At 35.3% G+C, this 12,767-nt stretch overlaps 1 protein-coding gene across 1 annotated transcript in view; it reads left to right on the top strand.

Annotated features, from left to right (window-relative positions):
• The window catches only part of FBXO45 (F-box protein 45), a 15,242-nt gene extending 2,475 nt beyond the window's left edge, over window positions 1-12,767 (top strand). The window contains exons 2-3 of the mRNA XM_077884260.1: window positions 5,190-5,546; window positions 8,580-12,767. Of these exons, the coding sequence (XP_077740386.1) occupies window positions 5,190-5,546; window positions 8,580-8,765 (543 nt within the window). The 3' untranslated portion in view covers window positions 8,766-12,767. The remainder of the gene's footprint in view (window positions 1-5,189; window positions 5,547-8,579) is intronic.

The raw sequence follows: 12,767 nt of genomic DNA, 5'->3' as shown, positions 1-12,767 counted from the left end.
CATTCAGATGTTGGGGAACTTTTCTTGAATGTCTTGAGGATAAAAAGGTTAATTCAAAAGAAGTTAGCCTATTAAGGAAGTCCTCAGTCAAGTAAAGGAGAAGAAAAATGTATAGTAATAACTAACACATGATACAAATTGCTTCTGTTAGAGATGTATATAAATACAGTATCTACTAGAAGTATATATATACACACACTAGAATTTCAGTGAAAGGAGAGATGTACAAGTTGAATGAATCTTGGAGAAGGTTTGAGGTTAGGATTATATTTGAGCTGAATTTTAGGATAGGGAAGGTTTGAACATTTTACTAAGAACTACTACCCAGAACAAGAGCAAGACAAGAAGAAAGCAAAGGCTCTATACAGCATCTATTTTTATTTAAAAAAAATAGTGAGTCCGAGGCACTGTGCTCATTTCTGCAGATGCAATGGTGAATAAAAACAGACATAAAACTCATGGATGCCTTGTTTGTGGAGCTTATAGTTTAATGGAGGGGGAGTGGATAGATATTAATCAAATAATCAGTTATAAAATTGCATCTGTGACAGGTACTATGAAGGAGAGGTGCGCAATACTCTGAATGTTAGTAATGGAGGATTTGACCTAGGTATGCAGGTCAAGAAAGGCTTTCTCTGAGGAAATATGCGTGATCAGAGACTTGAACAATAAGGCCAGGGGTGAGAAGAGAACCTTCCAGGAGGGAGATTGATGAGAATGAGGGACAGAAAATACATCAGTGTGGCTAGATCATAGAGAGCCAAGGTGAGACAAGTTTGAGAGAAGATGAGAGAGGTGGACTGAGGCCAAACTATAGGGAAGCCATTTTAAATTGTAAGCAAGAGGGGGTTTGGTGATGTGATTTTTTTTTTTTTTTTTTTTTTGCATTTTTAAGAGGTTATTTCTGACTTCGATATAGAGAACAGATTGGAGGAGGACCTTAGAAATACAGGTAGATCATTTAGGAAGTGGGTAGTAGAGGAGATGGGGAGAAATTTAGGAAAGATTTAGGAAGTAAAATCTACAGGACTTGGCAATAGATTGGAAATAGGGGTGAGGGATGGGGAGGTGCTAAGAATGACTTCTAGATATCTAGATTATATAATTATGGGAATCACCTGGGCTAGATTTAGGAGGCATAGCAAAGAGTTCAATTTTGGTAGAGTAGAATTTAGTGTTTTTGAGACATCTGGGGGATTTCAGATAGGCAGTTGTTCGGTTTGGAGCTTAGAGGAAGGGCTAAAGATATAAAAGGATCTAGTGAGATTGAATTGAAGAAGTGGGAAATATGATTATAAAGGTAAGTTGAAACTAGATATATCTTGGTTGTTCTTGGCATATAGCCTTCAGTGTATAGTTTGGGCTTTGTTCTACTGTTGTAAACCATAGAAGTTTGAACAGAGGAGTGATAAATAAGAGCTGTGCTTTAGAAAAACTAGGCCATAAGATGAATTGGACAGAGCAGGGGTTAGTACCTATACCAGAGATACTTAAGACCTGAACAAGGGAACCCTGGGTGGCGCAGCGGTTTAGCGCCTGCCTTTGGCCCAGGGCGCGATCCTGGAGACCCGGGATCAAATCCCACGTCGGGCTCCCGGTGCATGGAGCCTGCTTCTCCCTCTGCCTGTGTCTCTGCCTCTCTCTCTCTCTCTCTCTGTGTGTGACTATCATAAATAAATAAAAATAAAAAAAAAAAAGAAAAAAGACCTGAACAAGCATGTAGAGGAGAGAAGAGGAAGGCTAGGAAAGCTATCACAAGGTACAAATCTACATAGGTGGACAGCTGACTGGGGGTGAATGAGATGAGGAAGGAGGAAGAGTCAGATAGGATTTCCAGGGAGCTTATGTAACTAAGAGGAAGATGGAAACATGCGTGGGATAGCATAAAACTGGAAAGTATTTGGAGTTGCCAGTCTATTTAGGATTTGTCTTCTTTTTAAAAGTTCATATTTTACATGTCACCAAGGAACATCAATTATTCCAGTCATATTTAGTATCTAAGTATATATAATATGGTCTCTAATTTTCAGACCTAGATTCTGAAGTAGGTCTTTTTTTTTTTTTTTTTTTTAAGATTTTGTTTATTTGTTCGTGAGATACCCAAAGAGAGAGATAGAGAGGCAGAGACACAGGCAGAGGGAGAAGCAGGCTCCATGCAGGGAGCCCGATGTGGGACTTGATCCCAGGACTCTAGGATCACGCCCTGGGCTGAAGGCAGGTGCTAAACCACTGAGCCACCCAGGGATCCCCCTGAAGTAGGTCTTAAAGTTGTTTGTTATAAAGTTTAGGTTGTATATGAGACTATGAGACAGGAGCTATGGATTGTTTTTATTTGCTAATTTGTGATTTATTTATTTTTCCATTTCATCTGAAATTTTCAGATGAATATCTGAAAGATAAAGGATATAAGTAAAAAGAAAAATTATCAGAAAGTTAAGGACACTTAACATAATCACAATGTCAGTATCAATAAAATATAAATAAATTAACAATTCCTTAATATAGACAATACAGTGTTCAAATTTCCAATTGTTTCATAAATGTCAAATGTTATATTTTTAATTTTCAGTTTATTTAACCAAGATGTGTATAAGGTTCTCATGGCAAGCAATTGATACATCTCTTAAGGCTATTTTAGCCAACAAATTCAACCTCCATCTCCCCTAACTCCCATTCCTGCAACATCTCTCTTGAAGAAACCAGGTTATTTACCCTCTAGAGTTTTCAAACTTTGTAGATTTTATTCCCATAGTGTTTCTTAACATGCCCTTCTGTCCTAGACTGAGAGAGGTTTGATCAGTTTAGGTAAGATTAGTGTTGGTGTTCTTGTTTTTCAGTATATTTTATACTAGAATCAAGTGGTAGGGTTAGATACAGACTTCAATGTTTTGTGGTGCCAATGATAGTGGATAAGAATTTAGGAAAGAGAAATTGTGGTTTAGGTGGTCCTGTTTAGAATACCTTCATAGAGTTGGCAAGACTAGATCTGGTCTTAGAGGATATTGGATATGTTAGAGGAGGAAAGTAGGTAAGAAGTTAGAAAGGGAAGTACAAGGAATGAGACTTGGAGGAGGGTTTTGAAAGCCAGGAAGAATAATTTACAGTTGATATGGTAGTTGTTAGGGAACCATCAAAGGTTGTTGAACTGGGATGAACTATTATAAAGGTGCTGTTTTAGAAAGATTGGTCTGGAAATAATTTAGGTAGAGAGTTAAGGACTGAGTTCTGGAGTGTTTCAGGGGGCAGAAGTAGGATGGTCACCAAAAAAGAGGACAGTGAAGAAAGATGAGTCCAGAGTAATAGGAAGAAGTCCTAGCAGTTTGAAGAAGAGGCTGGCAACAGTGTCTTTGTGACAAAGAGAAGAAGGATAGAGAAAAACAATGGGTAATTATAAGAATTGGGGACTAGGCATAGGTAAGTATTACTTAAATATTTTATAATGAAGATTTTATAAAGTATATTTTAGTTAAACCCCTGAGTTTTTTAATACTTAATATTTTGGGGACATTTTACTCTCCCATTTGATCTTATGTTCTGATTTGTATGTGCTTAAAAGTGAGTGATATAATTTCCTATCTGTTGAGATAGGAAAAAATGTAGAAAAACTTCAGTATTATAGTCTTCTAAATCAAGCATGGGTTTTGTGTGTTTTTTAATGTCTCTGCTGTGCAGGGCAACAGTGAAGCAGTGAGGTAATGGCTAGTAGTAACTGAACACTGATGAAGGAATACCTGACTTCTTGCTCTGACTAGCTGTTGACTTTTAGGTCTGTGTCCTCCTTCCTGTGTTGCACTGTTTCTTTGAGGCCCTTCCTAATGATGAAATTCTATGATTCTGACGTTGGTGGCTCAGGTTAACTAAAGCAGTAGTCCGCAGCCTTTGATTGCTTTGAGGTAGTTTGAATAAAGTAAATAAGAGATTTTCAGAAAACATACAAATCAGAAACTTAATTTTTTCCCTCCCCCAAATAAAAAACTTTAAATTATTAAAGCATGAGAAGTGTTTAGTATTTGTACAGATAGAAATTTTTATACTGTATTTTGGAAGCTTAAAAAACTGACTAGTGAAGGTCAACTAACCTGTCCTATCAATGGTGGCTACACTTAATGACTATCTCCTTATAAATTCTGGTATTTGAAACTACATGATATTTATGGGGTTATTTGATTTGGTAAAATGAGAGTGGTGCTGCAGCAACGTATGAGTAATAACTAGGAAGGAGGCTGAGGATCTAACATAGTTTGTGGTTCTTAAAATTTTTCATAAACTTTAGAGTTGCTGTGACTAAGTTCTCTATTAAAGTATTTTTTTGATGACAGCATTGCCAATATAAACTGTACTTCCCTTAACTTTTTGATATAAAAATACTAAATATAAACAAGACTAGAGAAAATAGTTTAATGAACCTCCCAAACTGTCACCAAACTTTACCAGTGATTAAATTTCATGGACCGTGTAATTACGTGTTTACCCCACCCACTTTCAAAGCAATTCTGAGATATTGTCATCCATAAACATTTCAGTATTATCTCTAAAACATAAGGATTCTTGTGTATATCTTTTGATATTTTAAGAAGTTGATTTGCAGAAGTTATACTATAGTTCAGAATTTTGATCAATAATGAAACAATGTAGGGCAGCCCAGGTGGCTCAGTGGTTTAGCACCGCCCTCAGCCCAGGGCCTGATCCTGGAGACCTGGGATCAAGTCCCACATGGGGCTTCCTGCATGGAGCCTGCTTCTCCCTCTGCCTGTGTCTCTGCCTCTCTCTTTCTCTCTCTCTCATAAGATATGAATAAATAAATAAATAAATAAAATCTTTAAAATAAAAAAAATGAAACAATGTAAATTTTAAAAATATATATATCCTTTTATTGTTCAAACACATGAAGCCTAAGGTCTGGGTACTTTTTTTGTTAAGAGAGAGAAAGAGCATGCATGAGTGGGAGTGGGGATGGGGAAGGAACAGAGAGGTGGGGAGAGAGAAAATCTTAAGCATGCTCTACCCTGGGCTGGTGGAGCCCAACCCAGGGCTCCATCTCACAACCCTGAGATCATGACCTGAGCTGAAGTCAAGAGTTGGATGCTTAACTGATTGAGCCACTTGAGGTGCCCCTAAAGTTTGGGTACTTTTTAACGTTTAAGAAAAATCAAATTTCTGTTTCTTTGGTGTGTTTTTCGTCTTTTCAGGTACGTGCTTTCCAGCATGCCTTCAGCACTAATGACTGCTCCAGGAATGTCTACATTAAGAAAAATGGCTTTACTTTACATCGAAACCCCATTGCTCAAAGTACTGATGGTGCAAGGACCAAGATTGGTTTCAGTGAGGGCCGCCATGCATGGGAAGTGTGGTGGGAAGGCCCTCTGGGCACTGTGGCAGTGATTGGAATTGCCACAAAACGGGCCCCCATGCAGTGCCAAGGTTATGTGGCATTATTGGGCAGTGATGACCAGAGCTGGGGCTGGAATCTGGTGGACAATAATCTACTACATAATGGAGAAGTGAATGGCAGTTTTCCACAATGCAACAATGCACCAAAATATCAGGTGAGAAACTGGGTAGTTTCTCAATTGTGGGCCTTTGTCAAATCATACCTTGATTTGTTCTAAATTTACACAATTTTATATAGCAGCTTTGTATGTATTTCTTTTAATTTAAAAATAAATAGTGTAACTCGCCTTTCTTTTCTACTCTAATAATCTTTTGGTATTTCCCTGTTTCCTGATACATATTTGACCTTGAGCAATCTGTTGGTCTAAGTTGGGAGTTGGCAAACCTTTCTGTACAGGGCAGGTAGTAAACATTTCAGGACTTGTGGTCACCACTATTCAAGTCTGTTGTTAATAGTACAAAAGCAGCCATAAATGATATGTAAATGAGTGAGCATAGCTGTGTTATAGTAAAACCTTATTTATGGGCCACAGGCAAGACTTGGCCCAATGACCATAGTTTCCCATCTCATGCTCTAGATTGTCATCTTTTCTATATCGTGGCACATCCAAATCTACTTTCTCTAGACTTCTTACTCCCATAAATGCACCTATGCACATGCATACAAATACCCTCTGCTATTCATTAATCTGTTTATGGATTCAAGGCCTCAGGAGGTATCAGTGATTTCTATAAGACAGGCAAATTCATGCAAACCACTGCATTTTTTTATTCTTTTCATCTTAATGTTATACCATATTCATTTGATTCTGGGGTCAAAATTATAGTTCCTATTTGTAAAAGCCATATGATTACCATAGGGTCAACGGAGTTTAAAACACAGAAATCTGATAAGAAATTGAAATTTTTAAGGAATTATAGACTTAAAGGAGTCATTTCATAATGATAAGAGAATCAAATAGGGAGATATAACAACTGTAAATATATCTGCACACAATAATAGAGCCCCAAAACACATGAAGCAAAAACTTACAGAACCGAAAGAAGGAATAGATAAATTACCAAGTATAGTTGGAAATTTCAGTACTCATTGTTTTTAAGTCTGTTTTGTCTGATTTTTTTTTTTTTTTTTTGTCTGATGTTAATATAACTTTAGTTTTCTTAAGCTTACTATTGCAAGGTATCTCTTTTTCTCCATTCTTTTACTTTAATCATCTATCTTTGTCTTTAAAATGGGTCTCCTAGAGGGCATATAACTGGGTCTTCTCTAACCCAATCTTATTATCTCTGCCTATTGATTTGAGTGTTTAACCCATTTATATTCAGTGTAGTTGTTGGACTGCTTGATGTGGTCTGTGTCTTTCTATCACTGAAGCTATGTTCTTGTTTAAGAAATATTTTTTCTCCTTGTTTTTTGGACCAGATTATTTCTCTTGCTCCATCTTCAAATTTATTGATTATTTCTTCTTACCATTTCAGTTCTGCTGTTAAGCCAGGCTAGTGAATTTTGGTTATTGTACTCTTCAGCTCTAAAATTTTCATTTGGTTCTTTATTGTAGTTTTCATTTCTCTATTGAGAATCTGTATCTGTCCATCAATATTAGATTTTTCTTTAATTCTTTGCACATATTTATAATAAGTGCTTTGAATTCTTTGTCTGCCAAATCCAACATGTAGGCCTACTTGGAGTCTGTTTCTGTTGACTCTTTTTCTCCCCCAGAGTATGAATTGCACTTTTCTGTTTCTTTTCATATCCAATCATTTTTAAATTGGAAATTCTAGATAATATGTATTAAATACTGGAATCTTTTATTTCTAGAGATCATTTTATTTTTCTGAAAATTAGATGTTCTAGTTAACTTGCCTACTAGATTTGATTCTTCATCAAACTGTAAACCCTTGTCTGCCCCATGGTGTACAGCAGCTTATGTCTTTGTTCAGATTTGGGGGTTTTAGGGAAAGAGGGGTTGGCTTCTAGCTGCTGTTTTTCCAGCTTGATTCTTTGGAGATTTTCCCTGTGTCAGTGTAAGACTGTGATCACACAATGATTTGGTCAATTTATTCTCAGATTTTGGGGCTCATCCTCTTTGTGGTTCTCTTGCTTCTAGAGTTCTTCCTCTGTTTCCAGTTGCTCTGCCATCTCCCAGGTTTTGACCTCTGACACCTAAAGCTAGTATAATTTCTGCTTTTGCTCTCTGGCATGTGCATGCTGTACGCTCAATCAAAGGTGAAGCAAACTTGCAAATTTCACCAGGAGTGGTTCTGTCATTTTAGTTTCCATCTTCTGTTAAGTAGGGATAAATCTTAGGATAGATGGGAGGATTAAATGAGATAATACACATAAACCGCAAAATGAATACCCAGCAAAATATTAACTTTTCGTTTCTATTTTTTGTTGTTTGTTTTGTTGGTGGCAATAGTGATGATGGTGACGAGGATGTTCTTAGGTCCATAAAATGGGGCGCAAATTAATAAATTAGGCAAAGGGAAGAAAGAAGCAGCTGTTTGTAGTTGTCTGTGACAGAAAATACAGTGAAGGAAAGTAACAACAACAGGAATTAACATAATTGGGAAGTACTAAATTTGATTTTTTTATTGCAAATGTTAGGACTTTCTCCTCCAAGTATATAGATGTACAGCCTTTTGTAGATTCAATTATAAAAATAAAACATCCTTATTTGTCTGCTTAGTTTTCCATGTGGGAAAATATTTGGATATATTGTGCTTCTGCTTTAGTTTAACAATCAGTGCTGCTGTTTTTATAACAAACGGTGTTTCAAAGCAGTGGCCCATAAAATGACTAATACGCTTATTCTACATCTGTAGAATCTATAGTCAGGTTTGACTCTTCATGATTATGTAAGTTCCAAAGTGTATGTAGAACTGCTTTATAAACTTTATGTGTTTTTATTATAGTAATTTTTTATTGTGATAAAATATATACGTTATTTATTGTTTTAATTGTAAGTGTACGATGCAGTGACATTAGTATACTCACAATGTGTTTATCCGTCACCACTATCTATACCTAAGACTTTTTCATCTTCCCCAACACAAACTCTGTGCCCATTAAACAGTAACTTCCCATTTCTCTATTCTTAATGTTTTCAGCTTGTTGATTTGTATCTTATTTCTTCTAGCTATGCACTTGGTGAGTTTCCTTCTGACCTTTTGGTGTCTCTTTGCAGATAGGAGAAAGAATTCGAGTCATCTTGGACATGGAAGATAAGACTTTAGCTTTTGAACGTGGATATGAGTTCCTGGGGGTTGCCTTTAGAGGACTTCCAAAGGTCTGCTTATATCCAGCAGTTTCTGCTGTATATGGCAACACAGAAGTGACTTTGGTTTACCTTGGAAAACCTTTGGATGGATGACAGTGGCTTTTCTGGAATGAAAGACAGAATGGAAGAGATATCTGCTTATGGAAAGTAGAATCATGAAGTGACAGTGTCATACATGCATGCCCAAGAAACATCCTGAAAAACACATGAAATTGTTAACTGGAGAAGCAACTCTACAGCAGAGATTATCTTAGTGTATCCTCTTTCTACTGGGCCAGAAAAATCCTCAGGGTTGCAGTTGGTTGAGTGGGCAGTTGACATATGCATGTTGCAACAGATTTGGTCTCTAAGTTAGCAATGTGTTAATTTCCAACTTTTAAGGTGAGATTTTAGAGATGCTATAAAAGGGATAAGATAAGGAAATAGCAAGATTTTTAAGTAGTGTGTTTGTGAAGAAAGACTGATCCTGTTTTACAACTGCCTGTTTTTTCTCCAGACCCTTTTTCCCAGCCAGCTTGACTAATAGAAAAGTATGAAACTGGTTGGGTTTTATTTAATATTTTTAATATATTGAGAAGCATGGTCTGCCTGGACTGCACTTCTCTAACAGTGAGATGTAAAATTGTGCAGCTATTTTAAAAGTTGTATATATAATAAGTGTGTAAAAAAAACTGTAAAAAAAATAGGACAAAGGGGTTGCTTTGTTCTAGTTCAATTTCTTAAAAACCACTACATGGTACAAAATTAGAATAACATTTAGGGAAAATTAGGTAACTACAAAGAAGAGGATTTTAAGAGGAGATGTGTTATATTGGCTCATTTTTAAATTAGTTTTGTTTACAGTTTCCATAGCTATTACAGTCTGGTTATTTTTCTTTTAATGATCAAAATTATTGTAAAGATCCCTCAGTCTCCTAGTTTAAGATTGAGGCAAGGCAAATCTATTTCTAATTATACATATGTCAGTAGTAGTAATGATAATGTACGTCCTCTAGTATCTGGTTTTATTTTTTGGCCTTTTGAGAAAGTGTCTCATAACAACACAGAACATTGCCATTTGCTCTTACAGGCCTCAAATATGAAAGCTGTTAGTCACAGACCTAAGGAAAAGGATTAATGGTTCTTTTATTTTGTAACTTTATAATGCTGTAGATATTATAATTTTTTTTTAAATTTTATATTGTTTACATCATGGCAACAAAATCTAAGCCTCAAACTCTTCATTGGGGTTATCAAGAAAATGTTTACTCACCCACCTGAAACAGTGCCAGCCTGAACCCAGGTTAAGAATGTTCTTAATCTCATTATAGATAATTGCCCCCATGGGACTTGAAATAAAATACCTTGTGCTGTAAACTTCAGGTTGGCAATGTTTTGAAGGTTTCCTTATAGAAGAGCTTGACATTAATTCCTATTCTGAGTTTTTGACTAATAAATCTGATTTCACTAATACTCTTGAATTAATAACATATATGAGCTGAGATTTTCTTTTATAAGAGAAACAACCATCATCTTTCTGTATGAAAGTATATAAATACATGGTTTCAGATACATCTTTGTGATAAGAATTGACTAAGGCAGGTATAATCTTTGCCTTTGAGCTTATTGCTGTGTGTAATTTTGTTTTAAATCTAATCAAATTAGGGACAGCAAGCAGCTGGCTGGGGCTTTTGGGTTGCTCCTTGAGAGTTAAGATTATCAATATTCTTATGAAGCAGGGAATTTCAGTCATGAACAAAGATCTATTTTTGCCACCTGACAGGTTTACAAATATTTATTGTGTATTTGGTATGTTGCTTAAAAGCAAAATCTGTTAAAGATCCTTTTTAATATCCATGTCAAAAAGAACCCTCCTGGAAACCATATTTAGTAGTACAGAGTGAAATTATATGTTAAATGTATTAGAGAATATAGCTGCTACAGAAATTGATTTTTCTTGGTGTAGAACAACTCAATTTGGCAAAGTTTAAAATTTGAAGAAAAGAACTGATTCAGGATGCAGATTGATAAATGATGAAACAATGAAGTCCCTTATGTGCTTGGTGTTTTTTCAGGGTGTTGTGATATAGCCAATTCCAAGAGCTTTTGCTGAGTTTTGTTTATAACTTCTGTTTTGTCCTATTAGTATAACATTCATTTGTTACAAAGTTTGGAAGGTGCTGAATGGAAAACAGAAACACATGGTTATTGCACATTGAACCTAGAATCAAATAATTGCCTAAGTATTTAACAACAAGCCATTCTTATCTCAAAGACTTAAATTCTCTAATATGCTATTTGCAGATTTTATAAAATGGAGGTTCATATTTAGAATAAACATCAGGGGAATCAAGAGCCTTCATTTATAACCTGATTATTTTATTACTGGAGACCAATAGTAGTTGTATAGAGAATATTAAACTGTTACAATGTTTAAGGAAAAGGAATCTCTTGTTGATACTGAGAGAGCTTTCAAGTAGAATACAGTTGTACCTGAAGGTTAAGTATAAATCTTCTAAACCAGTGATTCTCACACTTAGCTTTGGAGTCATGTGCATTTTGAAAAATATTGATGTATCCTAAAATTCTGATGTTAGTCTGGGGTATGATATGATCATAAGGATTTTTTTAAACTTCCTGGGTGATTTCAGTATGCTGCTAAGGTTGAGTTTTAAATTCACCTTAAGTTTTCTCATCTGCAAAATTAAAAAAAAAAAAATCCTTGCTCCCTCCCTTCACTACCTCACAAGCATATTGAGGGCAAAGGAGAAAATAATGGGAAAAATACTTGTATGCTGGATAAAATGTGCAATTGAAAGGCAAAACAGTATTAGTTGTATTTCAACTAAAACTATGATCAGGAAAGAAAAATGTGTAATTGAATTTACTTTGTTGACTTGGGAAACTGGGAGCATTCTCTTCGGTTCTTTAGCGAAGCATGCAGATGTGTAAACAGACTATTACTATTCATACTATGGTTTTCTGTTAAACTTGAGATAGGCTGTTTTAATTATTTGGTTCTACATAGGGAAGAAATATTGAGGCTTAAAGTCTGTAATGGCCAATGGCTCACAATTCATTAAAACTTTTCGTACAAGGAGTTCTGTGGTTAATATCATTTCATAGTTGCCATTATTTTTTTCATTATCTGACTTGAATGTTAAGCCATTTATTTCATCTTCATTCCTATGTAGGTTTAGGTATAGATTTTATAAAGCACCTAAAGCAAGTCGGTATTGCCTGGTTGAATACTTAAATTCGCGGCTCAGTGATTAGGCATCTTCTGTCTTTTAGATATGATTTGACCTGGGAAAGAGAGTTGAGAAAATAACAGCCCTAAATCATATAAAAGGTATTACAATTACTTTTTAATTTAAGTTCCCAAACTGCTGTTTATATAGACTATAATGCTAATATTTTTTGATCTTTTTAAAAAGATAAAAAGTTTTGAAGAACTAGAAATGTAAAGAGTTTTAAGAATTACTTTCTGGAAACCAAGACTGTCACCATCAGGACCACTCTGAAGCCCTCCTGGAAGGAACAGTCCATAACCAATCCAAATACTACCCTCATAAAGCATTCCTGATTTATCTAGCTGAATGTAATCTTTGCTTCCTTGAAATTTCCCTATTTTTATATTTAACTTAACTCATGCTATATTACTTTATACCTTGTATATATTTATTTATATTTATTATTTGTTGGTGTCTTATCTCCTCTCAACATCTTAGGACAGGATCTCTGATGGACTCATCTTTATGCCCATATCATCTAAGCCCAGTAGGCAGGTGCTCACAAAGATGCTGAAGGAAATTATGTAGGGAGACTAAAGCTGCTCTGAAATTACCATAACAAAAGATAGGTGGGAAAGAAATTCTGTATCGTGTTGAAATGAAGCACGAAGGAACGGAATAGAAATCTAAGGCTAATAAGGAAGAAATAATGACTGTGAATGCATTTTAGCCATTCCCCTTTATTCTTAAATATTGATATACTTATTTAGTTTTTGGTGTAGATTTCATATTTGTTTAGAATTAAAATTAGAATTCTGTATTTTAATTTTTTTGAAATTCTGTCGTTTTGCTTTAGTTTCTTAATAAAAAGTTAAAACATAAA

Source organism: Canis aureus, chromosome 35 (genome assembly GCF_053574225.1).
Source record: "Canis aureus isolate CA01 chromosome 35, VMU_Caureus_v.1.0, whole genome shotgun sequence".
In the NCBI taxonomy this organism is placed as follows: Eukaryota; Metazoa; Chordata; class Mammalia; order Carnivora; family Canidae; genus Canis; species Canis aureus.
The sequence above is the reverse complement of the archived record's forward strand: the minus strand, read 5'-3'. Positions and strand labels throughout refer to the sequence as shown.